At 42.7% G+C, this 18,629-nt stretch overlaps 2 protein-coding genes and 1 pseudogene across 4 annotated transcripts in view; 2 read left to right on the plus strand and 1 right to left on the minus strand.

Annotated features, from left to right (window-relative positions):
- The window catches only part of LOC142108581 (uncharacterized), a 127,451-nt gene extending 118,489 nt beyond the window's left edge, over nucleotides 1–8,962 (plus strand). Inside the window, exons 3-7 of one of the 3 annotated variants that reach the window (XM_075192350.1) lie at nucleotides 451–621; nucleotides 700–799; nucleotides 916–1,013; nucleotides 1,157–1,268; nucleotides 3,711–8,962. In XM_075192350.1, the coding sequence (XP_075048451.1) occupies nucleotides 769–799; nucleotides 916–1,013; nucleotides 1,157–1,268; nucleotides 3,711–4,948 (1,479 nt within the window). In that variant the 5' untranslated portion in view covers nucleotides 451–621; nucleotides 700–768 and the 3' untranslated portion in view covers nucleotides 4,949–8,962. Of the gene's footprint in view, nucleotides 1–448; nucleotides 800–915; nucleotides 1,014–1,156; nucleotides 1,269–3,710 lie in introns of those variants that run through there. The other 2 variants (XM_075192349.1, XM_075192352.1) reach the window with 2 other exon arrangements.
- Nucleotides 1–18,629, plus strand: part of LOC142108605 (uncharacterized) — a 169,933-nt pseudogene that overhangs the window by 117,848 nt on the left and 33,456 nt on the right.
- LOC142108400 (uncharacterized) overlaps nucleotides 1–18,629 on the minus strand; it is a 49,734-nt gene that overhangs the window by 30,967 nt on the left and 138 nt on the right. The window lies entirely within an intron of this gene.

Raw genomic sequence — 18,629 nt, forward strand, 5'->3', positions numbered from 1 at the left:
ATTTTCAAGCTGTTATGTGCCCTATATGTTAAAGGCTGTGCCTAAAAAGTAAGGACCCAACTGTAACTGTTTCCTATATGCAGTGTCTATTAGAGTGTATACAGCACTTACCTCTCCTACTGTCTTCCATAGGTCGGCCATTCTGAGTCCTCTGTCTACTACAAGCTTCCACTTCAAACTCATTTTGCTGTTTGCACTGATTTATCAAAGCAGATGATAGATCCGTGGGAGCCGGCTGTAGATAGAGGACTCGGATAGGTGGGACCACTGAAGGTGTCCGAAGCTTCCCTGTATATAGGAAACAGATACATATAGGATATGTGTCGTAATGATAAAATATAGCATTATTGTTTATTTTGCACAAATAACCCCTAATTGAAATTCCAAATAGGTGGATCTTCATTTACCTTAATGTCTTTATTACTACGGTGTAATCCTGTGTATTGACAGAGATCTGGTGAGTGTGTGACTCCCAGGAGCCGCCCCTGTGTGTCAGGAGGATTGAACAGGACCCAGAGCCCCATCACGGTGCCTGAACCTCACTCACTGATACGTGAAGGAAACAGTGACCAGAAGATCCTGGATCTGACCCACAAGATCATTCAGCTGGTGACTGGAGAGGTGACTGCTGGGAATGGGACATTATACAGTAACACCAGGGGATATGTCTGGATGATGACTGTGTCATTGTGTTGTCAGGTTCCTATAAAGTGTGAGGAGGAGTGGGAGAATTTAGAAGGGCCCAAGGGTCTGTATGTGGACGTGAAAATGGAGAATCACCGGATCCTCACATCACTGGGTAAGAGGAGACTTTAATTCATTGTAATGGAGAGAGTAGTTTTAGGGCCACCTAGATGCATATTATCTGATAATCATATTTAAACAATGTAATCAGTCACTGTGTGTTTCCTACAGATGGATCCAGTAACAGAAATACCCCAGAGAGATATCTCCGTCCTCATTATTCACAGGATTGTACGCAAGAAAATCACTGTATTCCACAGGATTATAAGGTAGATTTTAGGGTCTCACCAATTCCCCAAATAACTTTTTATTATATGATCTGTAAAAAAGCTGATATTCTTCAGTTTCATATAATTGTATTAAATCAGATATTATTAATTATGATATTTTTATTATTTTGTGGGCTATTCAGGATGACGTCCTAACTGATATTAAAGTAGAAATTACAGAGGGAGAGGAAGAGACGTATGTGAGGGGTGATCAGCAGTGTAAGGAGGAGGAAATCCCTACAGATATCAGCACAGGTGAGTAATAAACACTTATTACGGAAAAGACTCACATATTCTGCTTATTCAGTCACTACAACAATCTCTTATTCTACACCCTCCTCTGTCAGTACAAACTAATGAGGAAAAGGTATCTGTGTAGTAGGAGAGTCAGGAGCCATCAGCCCCTATTAGACTCCTGTTCTCCTCCTTACATCATATCATTGTGTGCTACCAGCCCAGAGATCTGACCAGTCTCCTCCTCACATCATATCATTGTGTGCTACCAGCCCAGAGATCTGACCAGTCTCCTCCTCACATCATATCATTGTGTGCTACCAGCCCAGAGATCTGACCAGTCTCCTCCTCGCATCATATCATTGTGTGCTACCAGCCCAGAGATCTGACCAGTCTCCTCCTCACATCATATCATTGTGTGCTACCAGCCCAGAGATCTGACCAGTCTCCTCCTCACATCATATCATTGTGTGCTACCAGCCCAGAGATGTGACCAGTCTCCTCCTCACATCATATCACTGTGTGCTACCAGCCCAGAGATCTGACCAGTCTCCTCCTCACATCATATCATTGTGTGCTACCAGCCCAGAGATCTGACCAGTCTCCTCCTCGCATCATATCATTGTGTGCTACCAGCCCAGAGATCTGACCAGTCTCCTCCTCACATCATATCATTGTGTGCTACCAGTCTCCTCCTCGCATCATATCATTGTGTGCTACCAGCACAGAGATCTGACCAGTCTCCTCCTCACATCATATCATTGTGTGCTACCAGCCCAGAGATCTGACCAGTCTCCTCCTCACATCATATCACTGTGTGCTACCAGCCCAGAGATCTGACCAGTCTCCTCCTCACATCATATCATTGTGTGCTACCAGCCCAGAGATCTGACCAGTCTCCTCCTCACATCATATCATTGTGTGCTACCAGCACAGAGATCTGACCAGTCTCCTCCTCACATCATATCATTGTGTGCTACCAGCCCAGAGATCTGACCAGTCTCCTCCTCACATCATATCACTGTGTGCTACCGGCCAAGAGATCTGACCAGTCTCCTCCTCACATCATATCATTGTGTGCTACCAGCCCAGATATCTGACCAGTCTCCTCCTCACATCATATCACTGTGTGCTACCAGCCCAGATATCTGACCAGTCTCCTCCTCACATCATATCACTGTGTGCTATCAGCCCAGAGATCTGACCAGTCTCCTCCTCACATCATATCACTGTGTGCTACCAGCCCAGAGATCTGACCAGTCTCCTCCTCACATCATATCATTGTGTGCTACCAGCCCAGAGATCTGACCAGTCTCCTCCTCGCATCATATCATTGTGTGCTACCAGCCTAGAGATCTGACCAGTCTCCTCCTCACATCATATCATTGTGTGCTACCAGCCCAGAGATCTGACCAGTCTCCTCCTCACATCATATCATTGTGTGCTACCAGCCTAGAGATCTGACCAGTCTCCTCCTCAAATCATATTACTGTGTGCTACCAGCCCAGAGATCTGACCAGTCTCCTCCTCACATCATATCATTGTGTGCTACCAGCCCAGAGATCTGACCAGTCTCCTCCTCACATCATATCACTGTGTGCTACCAGCCCAGAGATCTGACCAGTCTCCTCCTCACACTGTCTGGTGTATCTCATGGGACGTCAATCTGACTCCATGAAATTACCCATGAGCCTCCTGTGACAGTATACATAACCATCTCTCTGTACTATCACAAATGACATTAGCATGAATATTTGATCCTCAGCTGTATATTATCACTGTAATACTAATGCAGAATATGAGATTATTCTCCTCCCTCTAAGATCACATACACCCCATCACAACGTACACTTCACACAAACTACCCCATCTCGCACACACCCGTCATTACACAATAGCTCCCCTCCAATATACGTGCTTAAATGCTCTGTACAGTTTCTCTTTATTCTTCTGATCTGACTCTGTACCGTGCTTTACCCTTATACATTACTTAGTGCTGTTACCCATCTGTGCCCTGCTCCATTCTCCTATTCTGTCCTGATGCTGTCCTCTGCTCTGTGCAAGGATGTGAGACCTAAGAGTAGTGTAATCCCATATCCAGGACTCTCTGCTAATTTTACCAACTTCTTACTTTTGAGGCTCCAGTGTATGTGTGTGAGATCAGTGTCTGGTTGGACAATGTCCCTGGCTAATGAGGCTTCCTGTTCTAGGATGCTGGCTGGACAATGTGTGTGCTTAGGAAATATTACTTGCCATTGTCCACATTTTGGCTAGAATTATGTAAACTGGATGCAATTTGCATGTCACTGTGGCTGGGTTTATGCAATGAGCTTGGTAATGCAGATTTCTTATTATAATAATTGTACATTTCAACTTATTAATAGAATTCCCAACATGTTTATTCTAATATGTTAATCAATGTAAAATAAGATAACAATTTCCACACATTTATTCTATTTCCAGCAGATGGATGCAAACACAGGAATATCTCAGAGGAAAAAATCATTGTATGTTCAGATTTAGAAACAAAAGATATGATCATCACACAAGATTCTCCAGGAGGAAATCCGATCACCATAAATATACAACCTGTACTCCACAGAGCAGAAGGATCATCTGATCCCTCTAATCATGAGGAATATTCTCCTGATAACATAGATAGTGTTACACACAGTACAGCTCATACAAATGATAAGATATTTCTATGTTCTGAGTGTGGGAAATGCTTTAAGGTTAAGTCATCTTTTAATGTGCATCAGAGAACTCACACAAGTGTGAAACCACATCCGTGTTCTGAGTGTGGAAAATGGTTTAGACGGAAATCATATCTTGTTGAACATCGGAGAATTCACACAGGTGAGAAACCGTTTCTGTGTTCTGTGTGTGGGAAATGTTTTACAATGAAATCACATCTTGTTGAACATCAGAGAACTCACACAGGTGAAAAACCGTTTCCATGTTCTGTGTGTGGGAAATGTTTTTCACGGAGTTCGAATCTTGTTCTACATCAGAAAACTCACACGGGTGAGAAACCATTTCCATGCTCTGAGTGTGGAAATTGGTTTATATGCAAACAAAGTCTTAAAAAACATATGAGTGTCCACACAGGTGAGAAACCATTTACATGTTCTGAATGTGGAAATTGGTTTACAAAGAAATCATCTCTTGTTGTACATCAGAGAATTCACACAGGTGAGAAACCATTTTCATGTTGTGAGTGTGGAAAAAGTTTTACACAGAAATCGAAACTTGCTGATCATCAAAAAACTCACACAAATGAAAAACCATTTCCTTGTTCGGAGTGTGAAAAGTGGTTTATGCACAAGTCAAAATTTCTAAGACATCAGAGATCTCACACAGGTGAGAAACCGTTTCCATGTTCTGAGTGTGGGAAATGTTTTAAAGATAAATCAACTCTAGTTACACATCAGAGAACTCACACAGGTGAGAAACCTTATTTTTGTTGTGAGTGTGGGAAATATTTTACACAGAAATTAAAACTTGTTGAACATAAAAGAACTCACACAAATGAAAAACCATTTCCTTGTTCGGAGTGTGAAAAGTGGTTTGTATACAAATCACAACTTATTAGCCATCAGAGAACTCACACAGGTGAGAAAACAACGTTTTCATGTTCTGAGTGTGGTAAAAGTTTTACACAGAAATCATCTCTTGTTGAACATCAGAACTCACACAGGTGAGAAACCATTTACATGTAGTGAGTGTGGGAAATGTTTTACATAGAAATGAAAACTTGTTGAACATCAAAAATCACACAGGCACAGGATGAAAGCAATTGGAAATGAAATACGTGTGCTGTGATGCTCCAAATTGTGTAAAAGTTGATTATATTAAGACAAATTTAAAAAATAAATTGTGTGTAAATATATATATGATAGATATAATTTTTGTATTTTTTTTTTGTTCAATCAAAAGGGGTACAACAAAAACTTTGTGTTGGCTAAGTTCATAAAGTACCATCTCAGAGGTATTTTTCTACAAGTCGGTATAACACCCATACTGAAAATGTAGATATTTGTATAAAATATTTTTTTTACTTAAAACAATGTTACAATATGTTTCCAATAATGTAATCTTACACACTGTACTATAATAGGTTAACATATGACAAACTGTGTGTAGGTTCATTATCATGTATTACTAATTTATTTCTGTATCACATAAATGTGTAAATATCTTTGTGTGTAGATGTATGTACACATGTGTGTCCCAGATCCCATTAAACTCCTATTATCATACATATGTTGCAGTATGTAAATGCACTGCTATTCCTGTATACAATCCACACAGAATCAACACACAATCCTCACTATATCACAAATGTATAATACATAACACCATTGTTCTTGTATCATGTGCCTACATATCACAACCTCCATATATTCTCAATAGTACATCACATTACATCAAATATATTATGTATCTCACATAGGGCCCTAATAACTCAAAACACAAACTTCACTTATCCATTTAAAACAACATATTCCTGTTTACAATATTCACAGAGTACCCCATAAACCATATGCCCAGTCCTACAATTGTACTGCATTGCAGGAGATATAGTGCAGTGTAGGAATGGGTACAGTGCAGCATAATGCATACAGCATTGCAGGAGATATAGTGCAGTGTAGGAATGGGTACAATGCAGCATAGTGCATACAGCATTGCAGGAGGTATAGTGCAGTGTAGGAATGGGTACAATGCAGCATAGTGCATACAGCATTGCAGGAGGTATAGTGCAGTGTAGGAATGGGTACAATGCAGCGTAGTGCATACAGCATTGCAGGAGATATAGTGCAGTGTAGGAATGGGTACAATGCAGCATAGTGCATACAGCATTGCAGGAGATATAGTGCAGTGTAGGAATGGGTACAATGCAGCATAGTGCATACAGCATTGCAGGAGATATAGTGCAGTGTAGGGATGAGTACAATGCAGCATAGTGCATACAGCATTGCAGGAGATATAGTGCAGTGTAGGAATGGGTACAATGCAGCATAGTGCATAAAGCATTGCAGGAGATATAGTGCAGTGTAGGAATGGGTACAATGCAGCATAGTGCATACAGCATTGCAGGAGATATAGTGCAGTGTAGGAATGGGTACAGTGCAGCATAGTGCATACAGCATTGCAGGAGATATAGTGCAGTGTAGGAATGGGTACAATGCAGCATAGTGCATACAGCATTGCAGGAGATATAGTGTAGTGTAGGAATGGGTACAGTGCAGCATAGTGCATACAGCATTGCAGGAGGTATAGTGCAGTGTAGGAATGGGTACAGTGCAGCATAGTGCATACAGCATTGCAGGAGGTATAGTGCAGTGTAGGAATGGGTACAATGCAGCATAGTGCATACAGCATTGCAGGAGATATAGTGCAGTGTAGGAATGGGTACAATGCAGCATAGTACATACAGCATTGCAGGAGATAGATATCATACCACAGAACAGCAGCATTACATGCAGCTATATAACCTTTCACCATTTCTTCCAAACCAATTCCTATTTACGTCTATGATCACTGTATAACCCCGTACCTGACAGGACCTTCTACTATGAACTCGGTATTTTGTCTGTTGTCTGCATACAAATTCATGTTCCACAACAAACCCACAATTTACACAATATTACTCTACAAATCCTTCTATATTGTTCAGTCATAATCACTTATACTATCTCACAACTACAATTTTGTATAAAATGCATATTCATATTTATGAAACACAATCCCAGCCCAGTCACATTATATGACAATAAACTCCATTATCTAAGCTACAACTCATTCTGAATATCACATTCTCGTATCTAAAATGAACTTGCATATTAGCCACAGTGTACACAATTTTCTAAACACCAATGATCTTAATGTAAGCTACAGTCTCTATCATTTACCATTCAATCTACTACACGTACATTGTACCAATACTATTTAAAAATATAATTTACAACGTCCTAGAACAATCTAATCACCTTTTCTCCCAGTATACAGCACAACCCTGATACTCCTATATAATGCATACATCACATAACAATCATTCCCAGCACACCATATTTACACTATTTACAAGCTCATTACTAACCTCAACATAATTATCTGCAATTACCATGTAACAATATTTACAGTATTAGTTCATACTCCGCTTTATATGGAAGCCAGTTCTCTGTGTAAATCCATGTGGTGAGTTGAGGGGAAAAGGGGAATATAATAGATGGATGTGATCTTATCCGAGTCCATCCAGATCAGAAAATACTGAGATAGTGAGGCCCTCAATCTTTATTCCAATTGTTGTCCAGGGAAAGCAGTTATTTTGTTAATAGCTAACTATTAGTTCAGATAATCTCCGGATAGAAAATAGAATTTTATCTTTATTAAGAATATACATCTAAATGTATAGGATATTATTCCAAAGGCCATTTCTCACACTTATCAGAAGTATAAAATAGGTTGCAAGTTACTTACATCTGAGTTCTGGTAGCTTTAAGTACTATGAGCAAGAATACACGGATATAAATGATTACAGAAACGGGGTGTATCAGGTCTTCCAAGGGAGCATTATGGGAAATAATGGGAAGGAGGTAAAGGGCGAGAAGGAAAAGGTAAGGGGCATATTTATACTCAAAAGTGATTTTATATCTCAGACCTATGAAGGTCAGTTGGAAGCTCCAGGCACAGTATGTATTAATATGTTATAACTTAATCACCATCCACAAACACAGAATGTATGTCACTAACATAAGACTGGAACAGATCCCTCATGTGTGACGCTAATTACGACTATTATCATCATCACTCTCCACAGTAATAACACAAACACCTTGTTGTACAGGATACTAAGTGATCTATAACAACAGCAATGGGCTGGAGATATAATGTGAGATCTGGGACACTTACATGTTTGGTCATACTCTGTAATTAAAGGTGTGAGGTGGTTCATATAATTATTTCTGTAATCTTACTATCTCAGTGGGGATCTATTACAAAGATTCAAAAATGTGATCCCAATTGGCTATTATTCTACAAATGCTCCCACTTTATACGGTATGCCCATGGCTTAGTGAATGAAGAAATATCTGCAGGGGTGCAGAACTTTGCTCCATGTTATGGTAGAGGCTGAGCAGATCTGACCTTTACATACTGAAGGTGGATTAGGTGCTCATGCACTTTGTATAGCACCAGCATACAATATTATTTTGCAGGGTGAGATGTATAAATGAGGTTAGAGGCTGGTGAGTGAATAATCACTGGGGTCTTCCCGCTTTAGCAGGTGGCTGCAGGGCCTTTATCTTATCTACAGAAGGATTTGTATGTTATGTATGTTTAGAGGTGACGGAGGTCAGGCCTTTGCCTATATTTTTATATATGATGCATTATGTACCTACTAGGTGCAATTACTATGAGAAAGTACATTTATATATTAGTACACATGTAAAACATTCACACACATGTAGTGGATACAGACCTGATGTCCCCCAATCTCATGATTTAAGAAATGAATGAGGCTTGAATAAGCAGCATTTTTTGAGAAAAAAAAAGTAAAAGTTATCTTTAATGAAGACTGTTGCTTTAAAATAGATGACACATCATTTCTGTCCTAGCTCGCAAAAGATTGTACACATTGTCAGAGACCAAAAATGTTATGTGGGTGTAACAATGTATGTGCTATCCTAATAAATGGCCTTTATTGTGTACAATGATTTGCTTTGTGTGGCTGCATTTTTCCGGTTGGTAAATTTGTTCCAGTGGATCCAGCAATTCTATGGTTTGGTTTTCCTGATAAACATGGTCCTGTATGTAGATTCCTCGTGTCCTCTCAGCAGACGGGTGTATTGTACCATAATGAGAACCTCTCATCTCCTCTTTGGACTTGATTCAGGAGGTTAAGGACATTTCTTGACTTCTCCTCTCATTCAGATGTTGGATGGATTAAATGGCGTTTAGATGTCATGTGACACAAAATAAATGGCTGTGGATCTTGTAATAAAACATTTAAATGCTCCAGACCCCCCATATTCATGTAACAAGTAGCATTTCCTGGGGAGATCCCCATGTTCGCTATACAATGGGACATGTTTGATTAAGGAGCTGCTGGCCCTATGTGGTCTCTGCGGAGATCTGACGTGGATGGAGACTCTGTGGCAATGTACAGATTAATAAAGGCACAAGACTAGATGGACCAAAAGAAACACATCATGTATGACCAAGAGGACACTTTCAATATTATTAAAAGCATTTAATAAAATAAATTCAATGTTCACCTTTAGATATAGTAAAGAAATTCTCCAAGGCGGTAAGGTGTAAATATCACAGATAAAAATCCCATATGTAACATCAGACTATTAGAAATGTTGATAAATTTAATATGTGGATAAGATACAAATATTTCTATTTGGTAGAACCTGTGTGATAATAGAGGGGAGTCCCCACCATCCAAAAATAAATCGAAAAGATGAAGTAGGTTCTAGGGAGCATAGAGGTATTGTGGCAAAGTGAACCAATATGTTGTTAATAGCAGGAAATACACTTTATTAACAATCATATGAGGTTATAGCGAACATAGGTACCGGTTCTGGACGGAACTTGAATCAAAATGATAACAGACAAGCTTGAATGACACAATTGACTGTTTAAATGTGTTCTGGTACTGTACCGAGCTATGTCAATCATAAGCTGTACAGGATATATAATTATGCACACATGAATAAAATGATTTGCATGGAATAAAGCAGTCCAAGTTGGAAAGTCTCAATCAGATATAGTCCAATGATTCAGGATACTGTCTATCCAAATACAAGTAAATCCGGTAGAAGATGCCAAACAAAATGTAGAGTATTCAGTAGAAATTCAATTGTTCAATAATAGATTATTCCAGACATTGAAGAAACTTGACCGTTTGAGTCAAATAAGTCCAGATGTTAGTGTGGGAAATCATTCCTAATAACTCACGTTTGTAGGGTGATGCAGCTGTGGCTCTTCCCTCCTGTAGTCTGGACACTCCTTTCCTCCCCGGGTGGTGTCTTTTGCTCGTGGGTCCTGTAGGAGATGTGCAGTTCCGAAGTTCGCCTTGACACTTGTCAGCTAGTCTGATAGTAGTGCCGCAGCTGATGTTGAATGAATGTAGCACCTCAGGATAAGTATGAAGCTGTTGGCAAGTTTGTGGATGTTAGAAGTAGTAAATAAATTGTTATATCCAATGCTTTTCGCCCTTCATAAGAGTCTGGGCTTCCTCAGGGATGTATGTATTCAAACTGGTCGTCCATACCAGTATTTATATCAAACAGCCACTGATTGCAGGTGTGGGTGGTCCATTGTTAATGTCATTTGGTGACATGGTGAAGCGGCTGGGTCCTATAGAAGCTCAGTTCTTGCTGCTGGCTATCAGTCTTATAGTGGAAAGAACAGAATTGCTTGTTTACACACTGGCACAATGGAACGTTGTTATCAGTAGTTAGTAATGGTCAAAATACTGTCACACAATATAGTGAGGATAGGTTGTAACTAATAACAGGTGGTTCTTTCATCAACCAGTAAACATTGTGTTGCACAGTCTGCTAGATCACAAAATGATATTGGCATACTAGAATGCGTGTGGATGGAGATAATAAATGGCAAGATGGAGTGGATAGACTAAATCTATCATCATATACCTAAGCATTGTGTTATTGTACTTAAAAAGCAGCACAGTGGCTAAGTGGTTAGCACTTCTGCCTTACAGCACTGGGGTCATAAGTTCAATTCCCAACCATGGCCTTATCTGTGTGAAGTTTGTATGTTCTCCCCGTGTTTGCGTGGGTTTCCTCCGGGTGCTCCGGTTTCCTCCCACACTTCAAAAACATACTGCTAGGTTAATTGGCTGCTAACAAATTGACCCTAGTGTCTCTCTCTGTCTGTCTGTGTGTGTGTCTGTGTGTTAGGGAATTTAGCCTGTAAGCCCCAATGGGGCAGGGACTGATGTGAGTGAGTTCTATGTACAGCGCTGCGGAATTGGTGGCGCTATATAAATAAATGGTGATGATGAAAAAGATTCTCCAATGACAATTGCAATACAATAATGTGAGTGTGGGTAGTTATGATGATCGGTTCTGGCTTAAAGTTTGGCTAGAAAAAGGTGCTGCATACTTTCAGTTACGCATATAATCAGACATGTGTAGTATGTAACAGCTGATGTGCATTGGGTGCACATATTGATGGTGTAGAACATGGGCTAATGAAGACTAGACTAATGGGTACTAAATTATGCAGTGTGGCTAATGTCAGGTATTCAGAAAATACCCCAGATTGAATGTCTACAGTGAGGCCTCTAGGGGTCAGGGTCTTAAGATTAAAGATCCACCTGGTGTTACGAGCCGCGGCGGTGCCCAGCCGCCGCGACTCACTCACCTGCGTCCCGGCCGTCGCTATGGCGACCGCACTTCCGGCCCTGACCCGGCCGTTGCCGGGGCAACGAGAAGACGCTTCAGCGCTGCGTCCCGGCAATGAGAGGAAGCCGGGCGCAGCGCTCACCATATGTTCTAGCCTGTGGGCTAATTAATGCAGCCTATTAATTATGCTGGGGGCTGTGTCTAATTCAGAGCTGGGCTCTGATTGGTAGCCACTGGTATTTAAGGCAATGAGGTCTGCTGCCTCATTGCCGGTTATAAGCTCCTGTGTTCCAGTCTGCTAACCTGCTAGTTCCTGTCCTGTATCCTGATATATCTATTTGACTCCCCATGTATGACCCTTGGCTTTGATTTGGACCTTGCTCGTGTTTCCTGTGACCCTGATCTTTGGCCTGTTTACTCATTCTGCTATTTGCCTGTGACCCCTGACCTCAGCTTGTTCATCGATACTGTTGTCTGCTGCCGGCCCTTGACCTCTGCGTGGACCTGACTCCTCTTGCCTGGGTTCTCCCCAGCTGGTACGCACTTCACGACCCTCTGTCAGTCTGCGGCCCAGTCTGTCCCCACCATCAGGGGCTCCAGTGAACACCTGACTGGCAGGGTTGTGTTGTGCCGGCTGGAGGGGTTCCTAACACCTGGCCTCCTCTTTTGAGATCTGTGCAATAAAATCTATCCCTCTCAAACGCTTGTGGACTTGCCAAATTCCTAAGAAGTTGAGGGTGGATGGGTTATGGTCATGATATTTATTTGTGATTCTCTAGTTGGTTTCTGACGTTCCGCAGATGTTCTACAATCCTCACATGTAGTTTGCGGATAGTGCAGCCGACATACTGGCGCCCACACGGGCATTCTAGCAGATAAACAACACCTGTGGTATCACATGGTCTCCTGCCTCTGAACTTATGGGACTCTTCTGTTACATTAGAATGAAAGGTGGATATAGGTCTGGTTCCACTTTCCTTAGTGAATTTACAGTAGGTATCCCTATCTACATCCCTTATTTACGACCTTCCGTGTCAGCGAGGGTTTCTTAAATGTACCGGTTTCATCATCACAGCTAGCAACCAGCTTCACTGCATCTACTACATGTAGAAAGTTTGATGGTATGGTAAAGTCTTCCATCTTCTCCAAAGGGATAGCTCTTCTAGCATGTAACAGTAGCCTTTCCATTTCTCAAAGCTTCTGATGGATGTATTCATGTTTGCCGACATCTGACCAGATGTGGTTGAAGAGATCTATGATGCAGCTGTCATTTTTGACTCCGAGTAAAATTTAATTTGGGGTCATGTTGCTCAAGAGCCCGAGCAAAGGCACATAGAGAATGGACTAGATTTTGATGCAGAGTATATTAGCAAGGTCCCCTGCATTGGTAAGTTTCGTGGGGACCTAATTTTTTGACCCCACTATGACTGAGAACTCCAGTGTTGGTGTGTAAACAGGTCAATGTCCCCTCAAGTACAGGAATACAAATACTCACATACAAATCAAACACAATATACGAGTCCATGTAGTCTTTTTCTGAATTTAAAATCAGGGTGTCTTCTAGTGGATTGGTTATGAAAAGTCAACAGTGAAAATGTCTACACCAAAATATCTACAGTCATAAGGTGCCCCTGCTATAATGCCAAACCAGACCCAGGCTGGTCATCATGGAATGGCAGGAATTCCTAGGGAGATAGGGTCCACAAAAATATCAAACAATTATTTGATAGTAAAAATGCATTTTTTTCGCTGGTGCATTACAAGTCACAGCATGCTTGGGCTGCTATTAAGTGTTTGGGCATGCTGGCACTTATAGTACAAACACTAGCATACCCATGGCTGCCATAAAATAATGAACTTGGCTACTTGATAGATTAAGTCTAACTGCCCCCTTTAGATCCAAAGTGAGATTCTCCTGAGTTGACATAAATTGATCCACTATGACCTCATATGGACTAAATCCAGTTTGGTAGATAAAGCCCTTATGGTCCTCAGAACCATATGGTGGTCACACTATGTTGTTGACAGATAGAAGTCGTCATTAATAATATGGACAGCAATTTTCAAAAACATTTTACCATAATATTGTCATAAAATATCTCTACACATTCGCCCCTTTCATGCATGGGACACGGAGTAGAGCATGTATTCTAAATAAGGTAACATGGCATCTCCTGCAGTTAATTTGCCAGATGCCATCACCACATAACTTGTAACCATCAATCCACTGTCATTTGTTTATTTCTAGACTATGGTTTAACATGTACGATTAAGGTTTCTTACACAGTATTAAACAATAAATACATCAATATTTTATAACATTATTGAAACTACCACTCAGGCTCCAAAAAGACAGGAAATTGCGACCATTAAGGCAGGAGCATTAATGGAGGAGATCCTCACGCAGTACAGACATAGTACACCATCACACCTTGTTGAGTGATAGAGTTTGAATGGATTTCTTAAATGTTACCCAATGTTAGTGTGATCTATGATTATTTAGTGTATTATCTGTGTTTCTATGAAACTCTGTGGGTTATAATCAATCTCCTTTATTCCTTATCAATGTTGGCGTCAGATTTTATTCCTGAACTGCACAAATACCCAATGACTTGTCTTCTAATCCCTAATAGTGGTCCAGTGGAGATAAAAGTGCCTCTCCAACAAATCTGATATTACCAGAGGCAACTGGGTCCCAACATCATCCTCTCCCCTAAGTATCGTGACAAAGCTTTCAAGAGATCACTCTATAAACATTTATTTAATGAAGCAAAGCCCATTATTTCAATATGAGAATCATCATTTCATCATCATTTATTTTTATATAGCGCCACTAATTCCGCAGCGCTGTACAGAGAACTCATTCATATCAGTCCCTGCCCCATTGGAGCTTACAGTCTAAATTCCCTAATATAGACACACACTTACACAGACACAGACAGACAAACAGGGAGATAAACAGACAGGGAGACTAGGGTCAATTTTTAATAGCAGCCAATTAACCTAGCAGTATGTTTTTGGAGTGTGGGAGGAAACCGGAGCACCCGGAGGAAACCCACGCAAACACAGAGAGAACATACAAACTCCACACAGATAAGGCTATGGTCGGGAATCGAACTCATGACCCCAGTGCTGTGAGGCAGAAGTGCTAACCACTAGGCCACTGTGCTGCCCATGCACAGAATAACAAGCAACTAAGTTTAGAAAGGGATTATTAAAGTTAATGAGACCACGTACACGGAAGACTAAGCTTTAATGGCAGAGGATAGGAACCCAGTATACACGACAATATGAATTCCAAAAATTATAGGAACATATTAGCGGATCACTATAGGGAATAGTAAAATAACAGATAACATACTGCCAACATCATGCATATGGGAACACACACACTCATTATTCCCTAATCTTGATAAAAATAGGAAACCAACTTGCTAATTATAAGCTTTATTACCAGATTTGTCTACTGGCAACATATTTGTACGTCATGTACTGTTATTTCAGCTACTTATTCACCATGTAAAAATTACAGATACAAAATAAATCTGTGTAAACCTAAATATATATTCCAATTAGTCACTATGCAAATTACAGTACACAATGTATGAGGTATTGGAAAACATAGGGCAGAAAATATACTTTAACTTGCTTGGAAAGATCAGTAAATATAAGACTCAAAATCTTCTACTGTGTACGGTGTTATATATGTTTTAATATCCCATCAATTAAACACAATTGTCACCAACACATAGTGCATGGAGCCATTTTGGGGGCATTCTTTAGAATCAATTCATGAAATACCTCAGTGACATCACGGACCTTAATGAATTCTTAGGGTGTATTCTCATATGACTGTGTGTTAAACTAATTGTTAGTAGAAACATCCTACTTTAAGTACAACCATGGGCAAAAGTTTTGAGAATGACAAGTATTGGTTTTTTCACCCAGTTTGCTGCTTCAGTGTTTTTAGACCTCTTTGTCAGATGTTGCTATGTTACACTGAAGTAAAATTACAAGCATTTCATAAGTGTCAAAGGCTTTTATTGACAATTACATGAAGTTTATGCAAAGAGTCAATATTTGCAGTGTTGACATTTTGAAGACCTCTGCATGTCGCCCTCAATCAACTTCTGGGCCACATACTGACTGATTGCCGACCATTCTTGCCTAATCAATGCTTGGGGTTTGTCAGAATTTGTGGGTTTTTGTTTGTCCACCCACCTCTTGAGGATTAACCACAAGTTCTCAATGGGATTAAGGCGGCGGTTCCCAAACTGTGAGCCGCGGCTCCCAGGGGTGCCGCGGTGCTGTCACTGGGGTGCCGCGGGCCAAGCATTGAAAAAAAAGAAATAACACAGAAAACTTACCAATCTGTCGGGCGCCGGGACCCAGCAGACTCCTCTCTCCCGCAGCTGTCACTGAATATCGACGTCAGTAACAAGGAGTCTGCTGGGTCCCGGCGCCCAACAGATTGGTAAGTTTCTGCGTTATTTCTTTTTATTCTATGGCTGGCGCGCGGCAGAGGAGTGAGAGTGAGCGTGACAGCGGGGAAGAGAGGGTGAGAGCGGGGCACAACAGGACAGAGGAGGGTGACAGCGGGGAAGAGAGGGTGACAGCGGGGCACAACAGGACAGAGGAGGGTGACAGCGGGGCAGAGAGGGTGACAGCGGGGCACAACAGGACAGAGGAGGGTGACAGCGGGGCACAGCAGGACAGAGGAGGGTGACAGCGGGGCAGAGAGGGTGACAGCTGGGGCAGAGAGGGTGACAGCTGGGGCAGAGAGGGTGACAGCGGGGCACAGCAGGACAGAGGAGGGTGACAGCGGGGCACAGCAGGACAGAGGAGGGTGACAGCGGGGCAGAGAGGGTGACAGCGGGGCACAGCAGAACAGAGGAGTGTAACAGGGGCAGAGAGGGTGACAGCGGGGCACAGCAGGACAGAGGAGGGTGACAGCGGGGCAGAGGAGGGTGACAGCGGGGCACAGCAGAACAGAGGAGTGTAACAGGGGCAGAGAGGGTGACAGCGGGGCACAGCAGGACAGAGGAGGGTGACAGCGGGGCACAGCAGGACAGAGGAGGGTGATAGCGGGGCACAGCAGGACAGAGGAGGGTGACAGCGGGGCACAGCAGGACAGAGGAGGGTGACAGCGGGGCACAGCAGGACAGAGGAGGGTGATAGCGGGGCACAGCAGGACAGAGGAGGGTGACAGCGGGGCACAGCAGGACAGAGGAGGGTGACAGCGGGGCACAGCAGGACAGAGGAGGGTGACAGCGGGGCACAGCAGGACAGAGGAGGGTGACAGCGGGGCACAGCAGGACAGAGGAGGGTGATAGCGGGGCACAGCAGGACAGAGGAGGGTGACAGCGGGGCACAGCAGGACAGAAGGGGGTGATAGCGGGGCACAGCAGGACAGAGGAGGGTGACAGCGGGGCAGAGAGGGTGACAGCGGAGCACAACAGGACAGAGGAGTGTAACAGGGGACAGAAGAGGGTGACAGCGGGCCACAACAGGGCAGAGGAGTGCGACAGCGGGGCAGAGGAGGAGCACAGCGGGGCAGAGGAGGGGCACAGCGTGAGAGGGGCAGTGGAGGGGGACACAGCGTGAGAGGGGCAGTGGAGGGGGACACAGCGTAGGAGGGACAGCGGAGGGGGACACAGCGTAGGAGGGGACAGCGTGACAGAGGGCAGAGGAGGGGGACAGCGTGACAGAGGGCAGAGGAGGGGGACAGCGTGACAGAGGGCAGAGGAGGGGGACAGCGTGACAGAGGGCAGAGGAGGGGGACAGCGTGACAGAGGGCAGAGGAGGGGGACAGCGTGACAGAGGGCAGAGGAGGGGGACAGCGTGACAGAGGGCAGAGGAGGGGGGACAGCGTGACAGAGGGCAGACGAGGGGGGACATCGTGAGAAAGGGCTGCACGTGTTTCCTTGCAGGTAATCATGGTTAACAGAGGAAGAACAATGATTTCAAGCACTACCCTCTGTTTAAAGCTTAGTCTTTTATTCTAACTCAATCAGCATGACAGAGTGATCTCCAGCCTTATCCTCGTCAATACTCTTACCTGTGTTAACGAGAGAATCAGTGACCTGAATTCATCTGGTCCTTTTGTGGCAGTGCTGAAATCCAGTGGAAATGTTTTTGGGATAAAGTTAATTGTCATGGCAAAGAGGGACTTTGAAATTAATTGCAATTCATCTGATCACTCCTCATGACATTCTGGAGTATATGCAAATTGCCATTATAGAAACTGAAGCAGCAGACAAAACTTTTGGCATTAGCGGAAGCACCACCTTGTTACCTCTGATCTCCTGGTCCAAGCGTTGCACAGTCATCCGCGTTGTGACATTTCAGTCGCAGACTTTGGAGACCACCCCAGTAATAAAAAAATATTTCCTGTGACGATGGGCAATTAATCTAAAGTGAAGGCCTAACAGGAGAGGGGTATAGAGCAGGAGGAGCGTCTGTGAACGTCTAGGATGTCAAATGACCCTTTCGTCTGGTCCCTACACTATACTCCAATAGTTCCCCAATGAACGTCTGAGAAATAACCAAATTTGAAGTAATGGATAGGTGAAACGGCTGAAGTATGCCATCTAAGAAAAGTGCGCAGCAAACGGGATGTATTGTTATATTTGTGAGATAATCGAGATAAGTCTTTTATGTACGGTGTTGTGACAAAAGCAATTATATCCTGTAATGATAATATCATCTGACTATAATGTGACTAGATACAGAATTATTTAAAAAAAACACAACATCTATGGCAACAATGGTCTCTGTATTTTGTGAGGGGGACATATAATGAGAACATGTCATGGGGAATATCAGATGTATTGTTATATTTTGGTTGAGTGCTGTCAGGGTATTGCTGGTTGAGGAGGGGCCATGTAGGGAAGAGACTCCCCCCCCATGCTTTACTCACCCCTGCCCCCTCTCCATCATCCCTTCTTCTCCACAGAACAGATATCCCTCAGCCCCTCAGCACCATGTACCTCATACTACTGCA

This window comes from Mixophyes fleayi, chromosome 12, assembly GCF_038048845.1.
Source record: "Mixophyes fleayi isolate aMixFle1 chromosome 12, aMixFle1.hap1, whole genome shotgun sequence".
NCBI classification, from domain to species: domain Eukaryota; kingdom Metazoa; phylum Chordata; class Amphibia; order Anura; family Limnodynastidae; genus Mixophyes; species Mixophyes fleayi.